This window comes from Nuphar pumila, chromosome 8 (assembly GCF_984573655.1).
Source record: "Nuphar pumila chromosome 8, dmNupPumi1.hap1.1, whole genome shotgun sequence".
NCBI lineage: Eukaryota > Viridiplantae > Streptophyta > Magnoliopsida > Nymphaeales > Nymphaeaceae > Nuphar > Nuphar pumila.
This window is the reverse complement of record NC_143256.1, coordinates 15,411,011-15,427,091: the sequence shown is the minus strand read 5'-3', so window position 1 is coordinate 15,427,091 and position 16,081 is coordinate 15,411,011. Positions and strand designations below refer to the sequence as shown.

The window sequence follows — 16,081 nt, the reverse complement described above, 5'->3', positions numbered from 1 at the left end:
TTGGATCATGTGTTTTCGATGAAAAAAATGATATTTGGAGCCTAAAAATTAACAAAGATTTTGGAATGGTGATTTTTTAAACGTTATAAAAACCCGCTCATGTGTCAGAATCGAACACTTAAAGAGTTGAACCCTATAAAATCAAGTACATAGATCACATTTGTACGATTAGAATTTAAAAATAAAACAAAAAATCCCTGAAAAACTCATTTAGCATGTTTCATCTAGCATATTTTATTTAGCACGTACCCATTACTCTCTCTCTCTCTCTCTCTCTCTCTCTCTCTCTATATATATATATATATATATATATATATATATATATATATATATATATATATATATATATATATATATATATATATATAGTTATTTTTAGTTGGATTGCTCCTTTTGCACTCTTTAAAATATTGGCATTATTGATGATTCTAGAGACCTTTCGAGCATATCAAGGAAGATCTAGAAGCTCCTTCAAGAATTTGTATTATAGAAGAACATGTCGATATCTTGTGTAATGGGATTCCTTTTGTAATTGCAAACTTATAGTGAGTCAATGTAAGTTTGAGCGGGGGCGTTAACATATATCATGGTTGCCAGTCGAGGAAGCAGGAGCAGGAAGCGTGGCACTTTCAAAATTTTAGGAAGCGAGAAACGTGAGACTACTTAAAAGCGAATCAAGAATCATCTTGGAAGCGACCTAGGAAGCGAACCGGAAGCGACCTACGAAGCGAGGGGGAAGCGAAAAAATAAAAATAAAAAAAAATGAAAAAAGGGAGGAAGCGCAGGAGAAGCGCGGGGTAAGCAACGGGAAAGCACGCTTCTCAAAAAAAATGGCGCTTCCCAACGCGTTTCGGAAGCACAACATTTCGTGCTTCCACTAGGCTAGGTGCTTTCGGTAACTCTGATATATATACTTTAAAGTTAAGTCAACTTTGGTTGACTTGGACTAGTTGTTTGACTTATGGTCCAATGGTTAGTGTGGTCTCCCTTTTTCTCTCCTTTAATCTCTCTCTTCTTCCTTCTTTTCTCTATAAATATGGGTGGGTGGGTGCCTTTGTAAGGTGAGGGAGTGATGAGTAGTTTTAGGCAGAGTTACTCGAAGCACCTAGCCTAGTGGGGAAGCATGTTTCGGAAGCGTAAAACGTCGCGCTTCCAAAACGCACTGAGAAGCGCCAATTTTTTTGAAAAGCGCATTTCCCATTTATGGGAAGCACGTTTCTCTTTTATGGGAAACATGCTTCCCATTTATGGGAAGCACGCTTCTCCTTCGCTTTCCCTGCATTTCCTCCCTTTTTTTGTATTTTTATTTTTATTTTATTTTTCGCTTCCCCCTCGCTTCCTAGGTCGCTTCCAGATTCGCTTCTGGTTCGCTTTCGAGACGATTCTTGATTCGCTTTTAAGTCGTCCCATGCTTCCCGCTTCCTAAAATTTTGAAAGTGCCACGCTTCCCGCTTCCACTTCACATATCGCTTCCCGCTTCCTCGACTGGCAACCATGGTTTTAGGCTTCTTGTGTGTTTTTTAGTGTATTGTAATGAGGATTAAAATGTATTTTTTTTGTATTTTTACTGTTCTTTATTAATGAAGTTATTTACTCACATTCTATTGTGTTTCATTTTAGTTCTTATGTTTTTGTTCAAATGCATTATGTTTTGACCCTCGGAGTCCATTATGGAGGGTATTGGGATCCGTGCCATTTTGTGACAAATATAACCTCAACCAGGTTTATCCAACTGCACAGAAAATATGAAAGAATTTCTATCAATACCAAAGTAAAGCAGACTAAAGCACACAATGAAACTTTGGATTAACACTTCCACTCACACCTGTAATACAGACAAGTACAGCCCCATCAGAACCAGTATGGTGCTGGAGACCATTAGAATATAGGTAAACCAGATTGTATAAAACTTTCATTCAACAGATAAATGAATGTGCTTCTTCGATCAACCAAAAAACAAAAAAGTAGAAGAAAAACTCTCCATTAGTCAGGCATTTGATTATATAAGTAACATTTAAATTTAATTGTGTTCCAATTAAAATGTTCATATTATCAATCTAAGAATCTGAAAAAGGAAAAAGTAGATATCATTCAATGTAGATATTTGCATCCTAAGTCCACCACTGGAAGTATAATTATTAATCAATAATGAAAATAGCATAGGAATATCATAAATACCGCTTTACTGTCAGGACTCCAACTAACAGCATAGATGCTACCATTGTGACCTTCAGCAGATAGCTCCCCAATCTTTTCTCCTGTCCTCCCATCATATAGTATACCTTTCTTATCTGAACTTACATTGATAAACTTGCTTCCATCAGGAGAAAACCTTACACAATTGACAAAGTTGGAATGTTCCCTGCACTTCAAACAATAATGTTTCCTTTACATACAACCTCTGTTCGGTAAGACACAATCAAGAACATCTTCCTCAGCACATTATATTTTATTATGGCCACAAGCCTACATTGCTACAATGTCATGAATGAGTTTTTTATCATTGACATAAAATTAAAATAATGACTACATTTCTCTTACAAGAAATTTTGAAAAAAAAAAAGAAAAAATACCAAGCACTCGATGTTAATTAATATGAACCCTAGAACATTTTTCCAGAAGTTTTGCATTGGACTCTGCAAATCAAGGACACGACTGTTGCTCCAAAATAAAGAGTATGCTTCAACAATTAATGGGGAAAGGCATCTTGTAAACAATGTAGCCAAATCACACCAATGCACAATATTTGATGGGCCAAACAAGCAATGCAAGGAAACTTGAATAAATGTTATGTTTCTGCGTTCTATCTTGAACCAAGAGGCTACCATGAATTAAAATCTTAGAAGGATGAAGACATCTAACACTCAATCCAATTGCATCGATCAGAAGATGGCAGGTTTAGTGGATACTTAAGGGAAGTTTTCCACTTTTTCACTTTTTCTGTTTTGGTTAGCCTAACTGGAGTGCAGACCAGTGAATTAATGAGGTAACAAAAATAAAGGGTTCATATACATCATGATGACCAGTTTAGAGGTTTATCCCAGGGTTACCGGAAGTACCATAGGACATGGGGAAGCATGCTTCTCCGAAGCGTATTTCGGAGGCGCGAAACGTGGCGCTTCCAAAATGTATCTTTTTTTCCTTTTTTTGTTTTTTCCTTTTTTTGTTTTTTCCTTTTTTTGTTTTTTCCTTTTTTCGCTTCCGCTACCCGAATCGCTTCCCCAACTGGCAACTCTGGTTTATCCTTTGAAGTACAATATGTTATAAGGAAGCATTACATGAGAGTCAAAATTGATTGGCTAGTGAAGTCCTTTTTTGTATTCAAGACCCAATAGGTCAAAAGATATAGTTATGAAGGGCATTTTTGTAAACTGACTTAAATTACCTTTATAAGGGTCAATATGAGAGGGATAGGGCACGATTCCAGCCCCTATTCTCTTTCTCCCTTGTCTTTTCTCACTTCCTCTCTTTTCCTATATCTTCTTCTTCCTCCTCACTCACTCATTTCTCTCACCTTGTTTCACAGTTCGCACACACCACATATTCTTTCACACATCAAAGGAACATAATCATGTTACCATCAATCTGAAGATGGTATCAGATCAGATGAAGATATGAAGGGAAATTTTGAAGCATACATCAACCACAAAATGACAAGGGGATTCATGACCTGCCACATGGGAGCTCCAATCAATTTTGGTTGCATTCATGCAAATAATATTTCAGAAGATTTTGGTTAGGGAGCTCCAAAATCCAAAATTCAGTTTTTAAACATTATAACAAAAAGTATTCTTAGGTATTTCCAAAAAATCTATGTAGTATAAACCTCCTTCTTTACAGCCTTCTCCAATCAGCTTCCCTGAGAGACGATCCCGCACTCATAAACCAATAGAAGAGAAAGAAACATTATACCAAAGGTCACATAATTAAGAGACAAATAAAAGATTTAGGCTTAACTTGGGAATATATCTAATTTTTTGAATAAAAAATCTCTTTAAAATATTTTCAAAATTTCTTATTCCCTTTATCTCAAGAGATATTCTATCAACAATAAAAAACATTTGACTCGCTTGAGTTATGACATCCAGATAAAATATCACAATTTAGTGTCATATGAAATGAGGCACATAAGCCAAGAAGCCAAAGAGACTTACTGGGATCAAAGATGCCAACAGAAGAGACCGTAGCTTCGGTTGGTGAAGCTCCTTTGAATAGAGGTTGAAGAGCTTCTACAATTTGAGTCAAGGACATGCTCTCAATAGTTGATTCTTGTGTAGCTTTGAATTCACTTGACTGTTGAGCAACGGAGGCTACCTTCTTCTCATAGGGTATCTTTAGTTTAGGACAATATATCTTGACATACCCCGGTTCACGACAATAATAGCAAATAATTTATTTTTTTTTCAAACTCATTGTCTTGCTTTCCATAGCTATCATTGTTTGGTCTCTTATAATGTGATAGTTATAATGTAGTAGTTGGTAAGCATGGACATGGTTTCTCAGCCTAGACACGGCTATGACCGAATTATCATCATCTTTAAATGTCTTTTTTTTAGTCTATTTTCTTTTATACTTAGCTCTTCAATAGAGAGAACTTCTCCTTTATGAAGAAAAGCCGATTTAGTAGACTCAAACTCCGGTCTTAGACCATTGATGAATTGAAAGAAATGTTTCACATCAATTTGTCTTTGACGGAGTTCTATGTCTTTGGGATAATGTCCTTGTGACTCAAGAAGAGCAAACTCATTCCAAAGGTCGAACAACTTACTAAAATATTCTCTAATACATTTTTCTCCTTGAATCATAGTGTGTACCTTGTCTTACAAGTTGCAAATGTGGGTAATATCTTTAAGACTATGTCACAGGGACTCTTCAACTAGGTGCCGCACTCACATCGCACCCGCACCCGATGCGATCAACCTGACCCTGGGTGCAGTCAATGCACCCAGGGTCATTTATGTCCAACTTTTTGCCGCATCCCCGCACCCAAGTTTTTTTAAAGTGTCGCACCCCTGCCCCTGCACCTGCACCCATGTGACATAGATTTAAGAGAATACATTTTCTTAAGATAGTCTCATGCAAATATTTATTTGCATGTTCAAATTTAGCTAGACTCAAGCACTTCTTGATATCAAGACTACTAATGACCCAAGACATAATCTTGGCATGCCCCATTCTCCATTCTTTCCATTTTTTCTCATATGTGGCCATAGCCATAAAGATTCAAATAGAGATACATGTTTAAATTACTTTGAATAGAAAGCTAATCTAGTTTGATCTAATTTCAAATCTAACAAATATGTTAATCAAATCCTCAAACTGTATGAATCCATATGTATATATGAAACTTAAACCTTTATGAATGTGCAATTAGATTTTCTAGAGAAGCGTCATTTGTTAGTAGCCTTTTCCCTTATCGGTTAACTTACTCTTTTATCATTTATATATCCATAACCTATGTTAACTGTTAAGAAAAGGAAAGTTTGCCAAGCCCCTCATGTTCTTGTCATATTTTCTGCTTTTTGCCATTTTTATAACCTTCCAGCCTTAAACACAGAGGGAGAGAGACCTAAATTAGTAAGTGTTCCTGATGTGCTCAGACTAGATTCATAACTATATCGCTCTCATGAAGGGGGCTTGGCAGTTATAATGTATTTTGAAGCAATATTATCAAGATATGAACTGTGATCTGGAAACCAGCAGGGCCCATCCTCTAGGACAGAAAAGCTCTCTAGTTATGGCTTGAAAAATCTGTTTAGATTTTTGGTAGAAAAAGTGGTAGTCCTGTCCCTACAAGAACAAAGATCAATTATATTAAAACATTTACCTAGACGGTGCAGTTAATTTAAACCTGTGTTGGCCATTTTAGGAATAATAGTTTAAATGTTATCTTCAATACCCTGATATATTCCCCTTGGATGTTATTAGTTAATTCTCTTACTAGTTCTAAACAGACTACACATCAGATAAAGGGCAGGTATACATCTCCCTCACTAGAGCACATAATTCCTTACAATTTGGAGAAAATATTATTTACATCATGTGCATTGCTTTTGGAAAATGTCATTCAAGCATGAAGATACTAGGAACACTTATTTATACCATGATTTTATATTCCATTGCAAGTTAAACGTTATAGTAATGTTTCAAGCTAGAGTGCACTCCTAAAGTTTGAGAATGGTCATTATTTACTTAAAAGCTAACAAATCATATACTGAATAGCTATTAGAATTTCATTTGCTTCGACAGGCTAACATGTCACGCTTCAGTTCCTGCATTGGATCCTCATACCTTTACCAAAAAAGAAAGACAATGTACCAAAGGATTCTTCATACAAAACAATTATGTTAAAACAGCTGAACCTTTAGCAAATTTGCACTATCATTGACCTAATATAGTATAAATCAATCTCTTAATACCATAAACAAGACTAACCTTTGTGACAGTTTGAACCTAAATGGTGGTCCCTCATAGAAATTCACCAAGTAATCTTCTCCACATGTAACAATACGAAAAGGTCTTGTAGGCTTGAATGCACAACTTAAGACATGTCTTGAATGACCGTCAAACTCACCAACAGTTGATCCTGAATCCCACCTACAAACAAAAACAAAAAATACAACAAAGAGAAGGAGATCACCATGACAAAGATGGATTAAACTATAAATTGTGCAAAGCACAAAATACAACCGAAACAAATTTAAATGTAAAATATCAAGGCAATCTCAATCAAACTTCACATATGGTAAATAATGCTAGAAAAAAAAAAGATATTATCTCTATCATAAACAGAATGTCAATGATAGAAAGACAAAAAAATCACCCTTTCCTTACTCTTTGAGGTATCAAAAGAAAATGGAATTAGCAACATTATGCATGCTTGCTTTGTCATTTTTTAATTGTGTGCAAATGATTCAATTATAAATAATAAAAAAACTACATGTGACGTGCACTAAATGGAATTAGCAACATTAAACTGTTTAAGAGAAAAAAGTTTGTTCGGTTCTGAGTGCCAAACGTGTAAGCCTGTTAGGTTATTAGTGGACAGGGTCACACGCATTTACTTTTTTTTTCCCTTTTTTTCGACAGTACCATTGGGATTCGAACTTACAACCAACACAAGTGACGTGCACTAACTGCTCTTGCCAGATAAGCGGATCTCCCATTGGTATCTATTTTTTTTCTATTATATTTTTTTATAATCCAAAGAAGAATAAAAAATCATCACCGACGGCAGATTGTCGGTCCCTCATATTTTGCTTGCACTCTGAGACTAGGCCATGGGTTAGATTTAGATGGTGCATTCATTTATGTGAATCCATTGGCATTCATAAACGATAGGACGAACTCGGTCTGGATTCAAGTGGGTCCGGCGTCCTACTCTGTCCTTGAGGGACCTTTTACCAGACTGGCTTTTAAGAAAGCTACGATTCCGAGTCGACCAGACGTTTGCTGCATGGATTGTCAAAGTTGGGCCGCATTTAAAAAATGTGACGCCTCTTTTTCTAGTCTTTTGGCTACGATGAAACAAACATTTAGCGGCGTTTTCTTGTCAAGGAATAGGGTTCTGCGGCACTTCTTTAGTGGATTCTTCTGCGGCGGAAACTAAATGGGACCCACATGAGAACAGTTTTTCGAGAAAAATGAGAGTTAAGTGTGTAAAATGACACACCCGTCGAGGCATTTTTCCATACGCCATGTTTGTTTTGGCATTGTAAGTTCTGCAGAAACGCACGCCCATCGATGCATTTTTTGCGAAAAAACTTGAATTTTCCATGACACACAAACACCCCCTTAAACATCACAGTTAAAATTGTCATGTTGGCATCGGTGAGTCTCAGTTTTTTTTTTGTTACCTTTTCTTTCTTATTTTTAATAAGCAAGATGGGGTTAGGCCGACTCCACCCGTTACACTACATACCATTGGGTTTTGAACTTGCAACGTTCCATCACATGGTGACTTGCACTAACAGCTCCTACCAAACAAGCAGAGCCCCCGTTGGTTACCTTTTATTAATCCTTTCATACTTCTCTCAATTAAATTGAACTGGCAAGAGCTTTTAAAAATCGATGCCTATTTTTGTATGATAGATCATTCCCATCCATGAAAATGGAACAAACAGGTCTTTGAAATATAAAAAACATTATTTTTTGACAAAATATTATTATGTAATATATACAAATTGGGGTCTCAGGTTCATGGCGTTATCCCTCAACTTGCTCATCAAACAGCAAAAAAAAATAAAAAGAAAAAGACAATTCTCCCTCAATCAACACAGCTTATTTGTCTCTTCTGGTTCATTTTTTATGTTTGTAAATGTAGCTATGAGAAACTCAAAGTTAACCAAGCAATGGGTCAAGTCAAGCTAGATGATGGGTTCAGGGCTAGTCAAACTCTTCCTATTTATTTCTTGTCCTAAGTAAGATTATGTTAAGACGTTGCCAAAATACATATTTGCTCCTAATTAAGTGAGTCATTAGTAGCCAAAGCTGTGTTGTTGGTAGGAGCTGTCAGTGCATGTCTCCTTGTAGTGGGAAGTTGCAGGTTCAAAACCCAATGGTAGGTTGAATAACTGATGGGGTCTGCCAAACCCCACCTTGCCTTTCAAAAAAAAGAAGTGAGAGCCATTAGTCTCTTAGCCTAGTTGATCATGTCTCATTAATTTATATCCTTAGGGAGACTGGTCATGCCCTTCAACGGACAAGATGGCGTGGATGCCAATTCCTTGGGTGGTAAGTCATGGATACAAATATAGTAAGTAGCAAGTCATGGAGACGTGGATTGGTAGCCCCAAAGGGTTTTGTGTAATGGAAGGGCCCTTGGCTGCTAGGCGGGTGGTTAGAGTTTCTCACAAATGTCAGCCCCTTGCATTATGAAGGGTAAGGGTATCATGCCTTTAGCTCGTGCCGAAGCAAGACGACTCCCTAAAGACAAGGTGTGTCTCAGGGGGTTTACACCGTGGTATCAACGGCTGAATGTGCGATATGCATAGCCAGCGCAGGGTCTGATTTCGCAGGTGGTTTCAACATTCCTCATAAAAAAAAGACTTCTTGATGTTTAATAGAGTCTTCCTTTTATATATATATAGTTAGTTAGTTAGTTAGTTAGTTAGTGGAGATGTGCATACAATATATACATAGTTAGTTAGTTAGTTAGTGGGGATGTGCATACAATATTAATGAGTTGAAATGAGCAATATCTCATAGCTCGTGTTATTTTATGTGAATCTTTATAGATATGATCTACATGGTCTATTTGGTTGGGATCAAATTTTTTGTTTCATGGGAATCCAGTTTATGCAAGTGTTTTTTTTTTGGTGATTCAAAAATCAATGGTCACAAATGCTTAATTTTTTCATAGCTTAAAAAAAGTTTCTTTTGTTGAAAAAATGTGATCGATATAAAACTCGGTTGTTAGAAAAAGAACACCGTGGATTATCATTGGTTGTAGATTTTGGACCTTCTTTTAGTTGGACTGTCCCTCTTCCTATATATAGAGCACCTACTCCCATCTAGTAAAAGGTTTGGGTTTTCCAAATCTTGTAGTTTTTTTTTTAGTTGATAAGACCTTATAAATGTGATCTATATGCATTTTTAAACAGAAAACAAGTTTTAGATCATGCTATTGTAATCATTGTATAGGTTTTTTAAGACCTTAAAAAAGTCAACGGCCTAAAATGTAGCAAAGTTTCATGATTTAAAAAATCTTATTTTATGTCCAAAAACATGATCTGAACATGATTCTTATCAAATAACTATGTTGAACACGGAGTCCGATTGAGAAGATACTACATCTATGATTTTACTATGTGTGTAGGTAATCCCGAAGCAGCTTAGCATTACTTTATATATATATAGCATACATCAACGAACCTACTGCCGAAGCATAGGGAATTTTCTGCATCTTTGTTCCTTCTTCATCATTTGTAGGACATTGTCTTGAGCTAAGTTTGAAATGGCTTGCAAGTGGACAATTAACAGGCTTTGCTTTGTCCATGTTGAACCTCTCAAGAACCTTTCTGATATACTTTTCTTAAGATAACCATATCATCTCATGTGATCTGTCATGAACGATTCTCATCCCAAGAATCTGCTTTGCTGGACCTAAATCCTTCATGGCAAATGTCTCACTTAGCTCCAACTTTAACTTGCTAATCTTGCTGATGTCTTGGCTCACAATCAGTATATCATCCATATAAAGCAAGAGAATGATAAAATTACCATCTGGAAATTTCTTCACAAACACACAATGGTCTGTGGAGGTTCTTGAGTATCCATGCTCATTCATAAAGAAATCAAATTTCTTATACCACTGTCTTGGTCTTGCTTCAATCCATACAAGCTCTTCTTCAACTTGCAAGCTAGGTGCTTTTTACCCTTGTCAATGAAACTCTCAGGTTGCTCCATATAAATTTCTTCTTCCAAGTCACCATATAGAAATGCAGTCTTCACATCAAGCTGCTCAACTTCCAAATTCATGCTTGCAGCTATATCGAGCACAGTTCAGATGGAGGGCATCTTCACAAGTGGTGAGAAGATCTCATCAAAGTCAACTCTTTTCTTCTGAGCAAAACCTTTCACAACAAGACGTGCCTTGTATCTAGGTTGAGAGTTGTTTTCATCAGTCTTCTACTTGAAGACCCATTTGTTCTTTAACACCTTCTTCCCTTTAGTTGTCTTTACCAGATCAAAGGTGTGATTCGCATGCAATGAATCCATTTCTTCTTTCATTGCCTTAAACCACTCAGACTTGTTTTCATCCTCCAAAACTTCTTCAAAAGTTTCTGGCTCACCTTGATCTGTAATCATCACATACTCATTTGATGAGTATTTTCTGGATGACTGTTTTTCTCTAGTGGATCTCCTTATCGGAGTCTGAGGAAGTGACTCTTGGGGTGTTGGCTCCCCCTCAATTTCTGACTCAACACTTCCTTCCTTTGCATCATTGCGAGGAGGTGGAATCTCCTCCACGAAATCATGAACAGTCGGCGCATCTAGGGGATCTAAATCAATAAGATCACCTGTACTGGACTCTGATGGCTCAGACTCACCAATGTCTTCAATGGTCTAATCTTCCAATAAGACAACATCTTGACTTCTGACCACCTTTTTATCAATAGGGTCATACAGTCTGTAGCCAAATTCTTCATGTCCATAGCCAATGAATATGCATTGCTTGACTTTTGGATCAAGCTTGGACCTCTCTTCCTTCGGAATGTGAATAAATGCTCTACAGCCGAACACTCTTAAGTGTCCATAGAAAGGTTCTTTTCCTATCCAAACTTTCTCTGGAACATCTCCCTTCAAGGGAATAAAAGGAGACAAGTTGATAAGATCAATTGTTGTCCTCATTGTCTCACCCCAGAAAGATCTTGGCAATTTAGAGTGTGACAGCAAACATCTGACTCTCTTAAGAATGATGTGCTTCATCCTCTCAGCAACCCCATTCTATTGAGGTGTCATCCTTATAGTTCTTTCATGCTTGATGCCATGATTGGTGCAATAATGATTAAATGGCCCAATGTATTTGCCACCATTATCCGAGCGAACACACTTCAACTGCCTGCCAGTTTCTTATTTAGCCATGGCCTGAAAGTGCTTGAATACATCTAGAACTTGGTCTTTAGTCCTCAGTGTATAAGCCCAGACTTTCCTAGAGTGATCATCAATGAAAGTCATAAAGTACAATGCACCACCAAGTGTCTTGACCTTTACAGGTCCACACACATCAGAATGTACAAGATTTAGAACATGAGATTTTCTAGATGCAATGCATCTATGGAAAGAAACTCTATTTTGTTTACCATGGAAGCAATGAACACAAGGTTCCAAAGATGTACCTGCTGCACCTGTCAGGAACTCTTTCTTAACTACGACTTGCAGCCCCTTCTTGCTCATATGCCCAAGCCTTCTATGCCATAATTTTGTGGACGAGCCAGTCTCCACAACATTCACAACACTCTTCCAGATCTTCGCTTACAAAGTGTAAAGGGAACGAGCCTTTGTTCCTCTGGCTATCACCAATGAGCCTTTGGTTAGCTTCCACCTTCCATCACTTTAGGTGTTGTTATAGCCCTCATCATCTAACTTTCTAGCAGAGATCAGATTCAATCGGATGTCTGGTACATGCCTCACATTTTTCAGCAACAACTTACAGCCTACACTTGTTTCCAAGCAAATGTCGTCCATGCCAACAATCTTTGACACATCTTCATTTCCCATTCAGACATTACCGAAATCACCTTGCGAGTAGGAAGTGAAGAAATCAACCCGTGAGGTAACATGAAATGAAGCTCCAGAGTCAATCACCCAATCGGTCTCCTGATCGATCAAATTTATGCTAGTGCCATCACAGACAACCATGAGCTCTCCATCTGTGACTGTGGCACCTTATTCTTCTTCTGAGCTCTTCTCTCTGTTCTACTCCTTAAGCTTGAGCTTCCTGCACTGTCGCTTCATATGCCCCTTCTTGTGGCAATAATAATACTCGACGTCTTTCTTTGAGCTCGAGTGTGAGTGGCCTCTGGATTTGCCATGGTAGTGCAGAGCCCCGCTCTTACTTCTGCTTCTCCCCCTGTTTTCAATCACAAGTGCCTTTGAGGTAGAAGGACCTAATGACTTTCTCCTGGACTCTTCATTCAACAGACTGCTGGTAACTTGGCTCATCGTTACCATTCCATCAGGTGCAGAGTTACTGACTGTGACCACCAAGGTTTCCCAACTCTCAGGAAGGGAAATAAGAGCAACAAAGTTTGTAACTCATCATCAAAAGTGATTTTCATTGTGGCCAACTGATTTACAATGCTTTTGATCTCATTCAAATGCTCTGCAATAGAGCCGCCCTCTTTATACTTGAGGTTCACAAGCTTTCGAAATAGAAAGGCCTTATTCACTGCTGCCTTTCTATCATAAAGGCTCTCTAGTTTGGTTCAAAGACCATGCGTCAAAGTTTCTATGGATACATGATGAAAGACACTATCATCTATCCATTGTCGAATGAAACTGATCGCCTTTCGGTCTAGTTTTTTTCATTCGACATCTTTCATCTCTTCTTGTTTGCCTCTCACACCGTCTATGGGTCCATCCAAATCTTTATAACCCAAGAGGTCTTCTATTTTAGTTTTCTATGCCATCCAGTTTGTGCCATTCAAACTGATCATACGCCCAATGTTATTCTCCATGACTTCACACACAAATATACTAACCAAATTTCTGATACCATATGTTGGAGTTAAAATGGACGTACCGGGTCTCCCCACAAGTGTGAATTGATGAAAACAATACGATGATGATAGTGGTAGAAAAATAAACCAAAACAAACTAGCTGCGAAAATAAAAATAGTGCACAACGATCTACGTGGTTCCCTCTCAACTGAGGTATGTCCACGACGACCAATAGGTCAACAACTTCCACTATCTTCAAACAAAGATTACAAAGTGGCCAAAAGGCATAAGCCTTACAAACACACAAGGTGTAACGAAATGAACAAGAGGATATGCCTCACTGAGGAACAAAGAACGAATGATTTGAAGAACTAGCTTGACGAAGTTGTCTTGAAAGAAGTGTCGCAAAACTTCTTGTTTTTTTTTTCCTTCGCACCCTTTCGGTGCCCTAAAAGTGTTTCTCACACTCTCTTCCTAATATTCTGCCTTTTTTGCTCTCTCCCATTGCTTTTGCTCTCTCATTCATCCCTTAAATAGAAGACAAGACTCACATTAAATGCGGAAGACTAAATATCTTGCATAACTTACGATGCGCCTTATCACAAATCGCTATCCAGCGATACCACAAATCGCTATCCAACGATAACCACAAATCGTCATCCGACTGAAACACATAACGCTAACCACAAATCGCTATGCAACTGAAGGCACTCACCACAAATCGTCATCGACAACTCGCTGAACCTCAAACTCTGAACAGTTGAATAGTCATTTAGCTGAGAGGACTTCTACAAATCGCTATCCAGCAAATACTCCAAATCATCTTCGAAAAGATCAAGCATCGTGCTTGAAATTCTGCAGTGATACTGAATGTGCATCGAACCAATGGATCCCACAAAGGAGGGAAACCCAACATACATCTCATCAAAGGGTGTTATTCTATAATATCTGCCCAACAGGTCTCCTGCTAACTCGAGTGAGCATTCAAATATTTGTCCCACATTCGTTCGTGAAGGTACTCTTAATGGATTGAATGCCATATCAACTGGTGTCCCATTTTGCAAATAAGACATATCCGGTCTAGGCAATTTTTTTGAAATGAAACCTTTTTTCCTATGACTTCCGACTACTTTATCGCCCACTTTGATTTTACGGGAGATTTACCACTTCCACATGTGCATCTGTTTGGAATGCAACTAAAAAGTTGGAAATAATACTGAAAGAACATTAGGAAGGTTGTTGAAGCAGTTACCTGTGTGATATCTGGTGTAGTATTTGGTAACTACCACCTCATGTAAGTGGGATGTAAAATGTGGAATTGGACGTGTCAAATACCATCTCACTTGCATCATTTCTTACAACTCCATCCATCACCAACAATTCTGGTGTTGGTATTCCCACTCTGGCTACTTCTGACAACTAGTTTCCAAACATCGCCTAAATCTATGAAACCCATCCATTTGGATGGGCAAAATTTCATGTTTATGCATCCGCACAAATATACGTGTGGTGTTGTAGTTTCAGTTTGGGTTACAAACTCTGTAGCGCATGTACAAGAGAGAGAGAGAGAGAGAACATTCACCATTCAACATTACCAAAATACATCCAACAGAATATTGGATGGGAGAGACAAAAGAGAAACATAAGAGCAAAACAGCCACAATCTAGATGGCGATTGTACATAGTTCAGAGTACAAGCCGATCAGCCCCTCCCCCCTACTATGTAATTTAAGAGCCAGATACACATCAGACATGACCCGTTGTCGAAGCCTTCCGAAATCGAATTTGATGCCCCTGAAGAAGATGTCGTTTCTTTCAGTCCATATGACCCACCATGCTGAAAGCAACCAAACCCGCCACAGTAATCTCCATTTTTTTTGTGTCGTACAATCCTGGGACCAAGCAAGAGGTCCCAAATAACGGAGCACGGACGAGTTTGAACAAGTGGCGCACCCCAAGTTTAAAAAAATAAGTCTAGAATGACCGGGCAGAGCCAAAATAGGTGAGTCGTGTCCTCTACAACCTTCTTGTAAAGAACACACATGCTTGGAAATTGAATCCCCCGTTTCCTGACATTAATTTGGGTTTGAACACGATCCAGAGCCACAAGTCACGCCAAAGCTTTTGCCCTTGGAGCTGGCCCCTTACCCCATATACAATCACTGGGAAACCAGTTCATCCCGGATGGCAACAAGGAATGGTAAACTTGCTTAATGGAGAACCTATCTCCGCTCGCCATGGCCCAGTGAAGCCATGTCATGCCATGGACAGGCCTAAAATCTCTGCCACTGAAGGATCGAAGTGTCTTCCGCCACTCTAGCCAGAGGGACGAATGACACACTGAACTGGGCGTGGAAAGAAGGGATTCATGTAGACTACCATATTTTTGCCTAACAATCATAGCCCAAGAAGATTGAGATATGGAAGCTTCCCAAGCCCACTTCAAGACTAAAACGATGCTCCTCTTTCTCATAGTTGGAATCTCTAAGCCACCTTGGTGCCTCGGAAGCACGATCTGTTGACAAGAAACAAGCAGGTACTTTTTGTGCGACACATTCCCAGACCAAAGGAAGTGCGAAAGCAAACGATTGATCGTCTGCTCTACTGTCGTCGGTATAATAGACATGCTCATTCGAAACTCTGGTAATCGGGCTAAAACATGGCGAATGAGCATCACTCGTCCCGCAAAAGATAAATATTGAGCCTTCCAAGCCTGCAATCTTTCTTGCACCCGCTCTATGGTAGACATCCAAGTAGAAGTTCCCGCTGATTGTAGAGAGTGCAACGATGGACCCAAGAAATTGACAGGAAGTCGGATATTGGGCAGTTAAAGATCCTTGCAGCAGCCGATTGGAGAAGAGGGTCAGCATTGAGTAAGACCAGAGCGCACTTACTCTCGTTCAGGCGAAGGTCTGAA

General features: G+C 38.5%; 1 protein-coding gene across 1 annotated transcript in view; it reads right to left on the bottom strand.

Annotated features, from left to right (window-relative positions):
• Positions 1-16,081, bottom strand: part of LOC149829666 (actin-interacting protein 1-2-like) — a 76,808-nt gene that overhangs the window by 57,907 nt on the left and 2,820 nt on the right. The window contains exons 2-3 of the mRNA XM_090015230.1: positions 6,436-6,597; positions 2,179-2,362 (exon numbers count right to left, since the gene is read on the bottom strand). Coding sequence (XP_089871356.1) covers positions 2,179-2,362; positions 6,436-6,597 — 346 coding nt within the window. The remainder of the gene's footprint in view (positions 1-2,178; positions 2,363-6,435; positions 6,598-16,081) is intronic.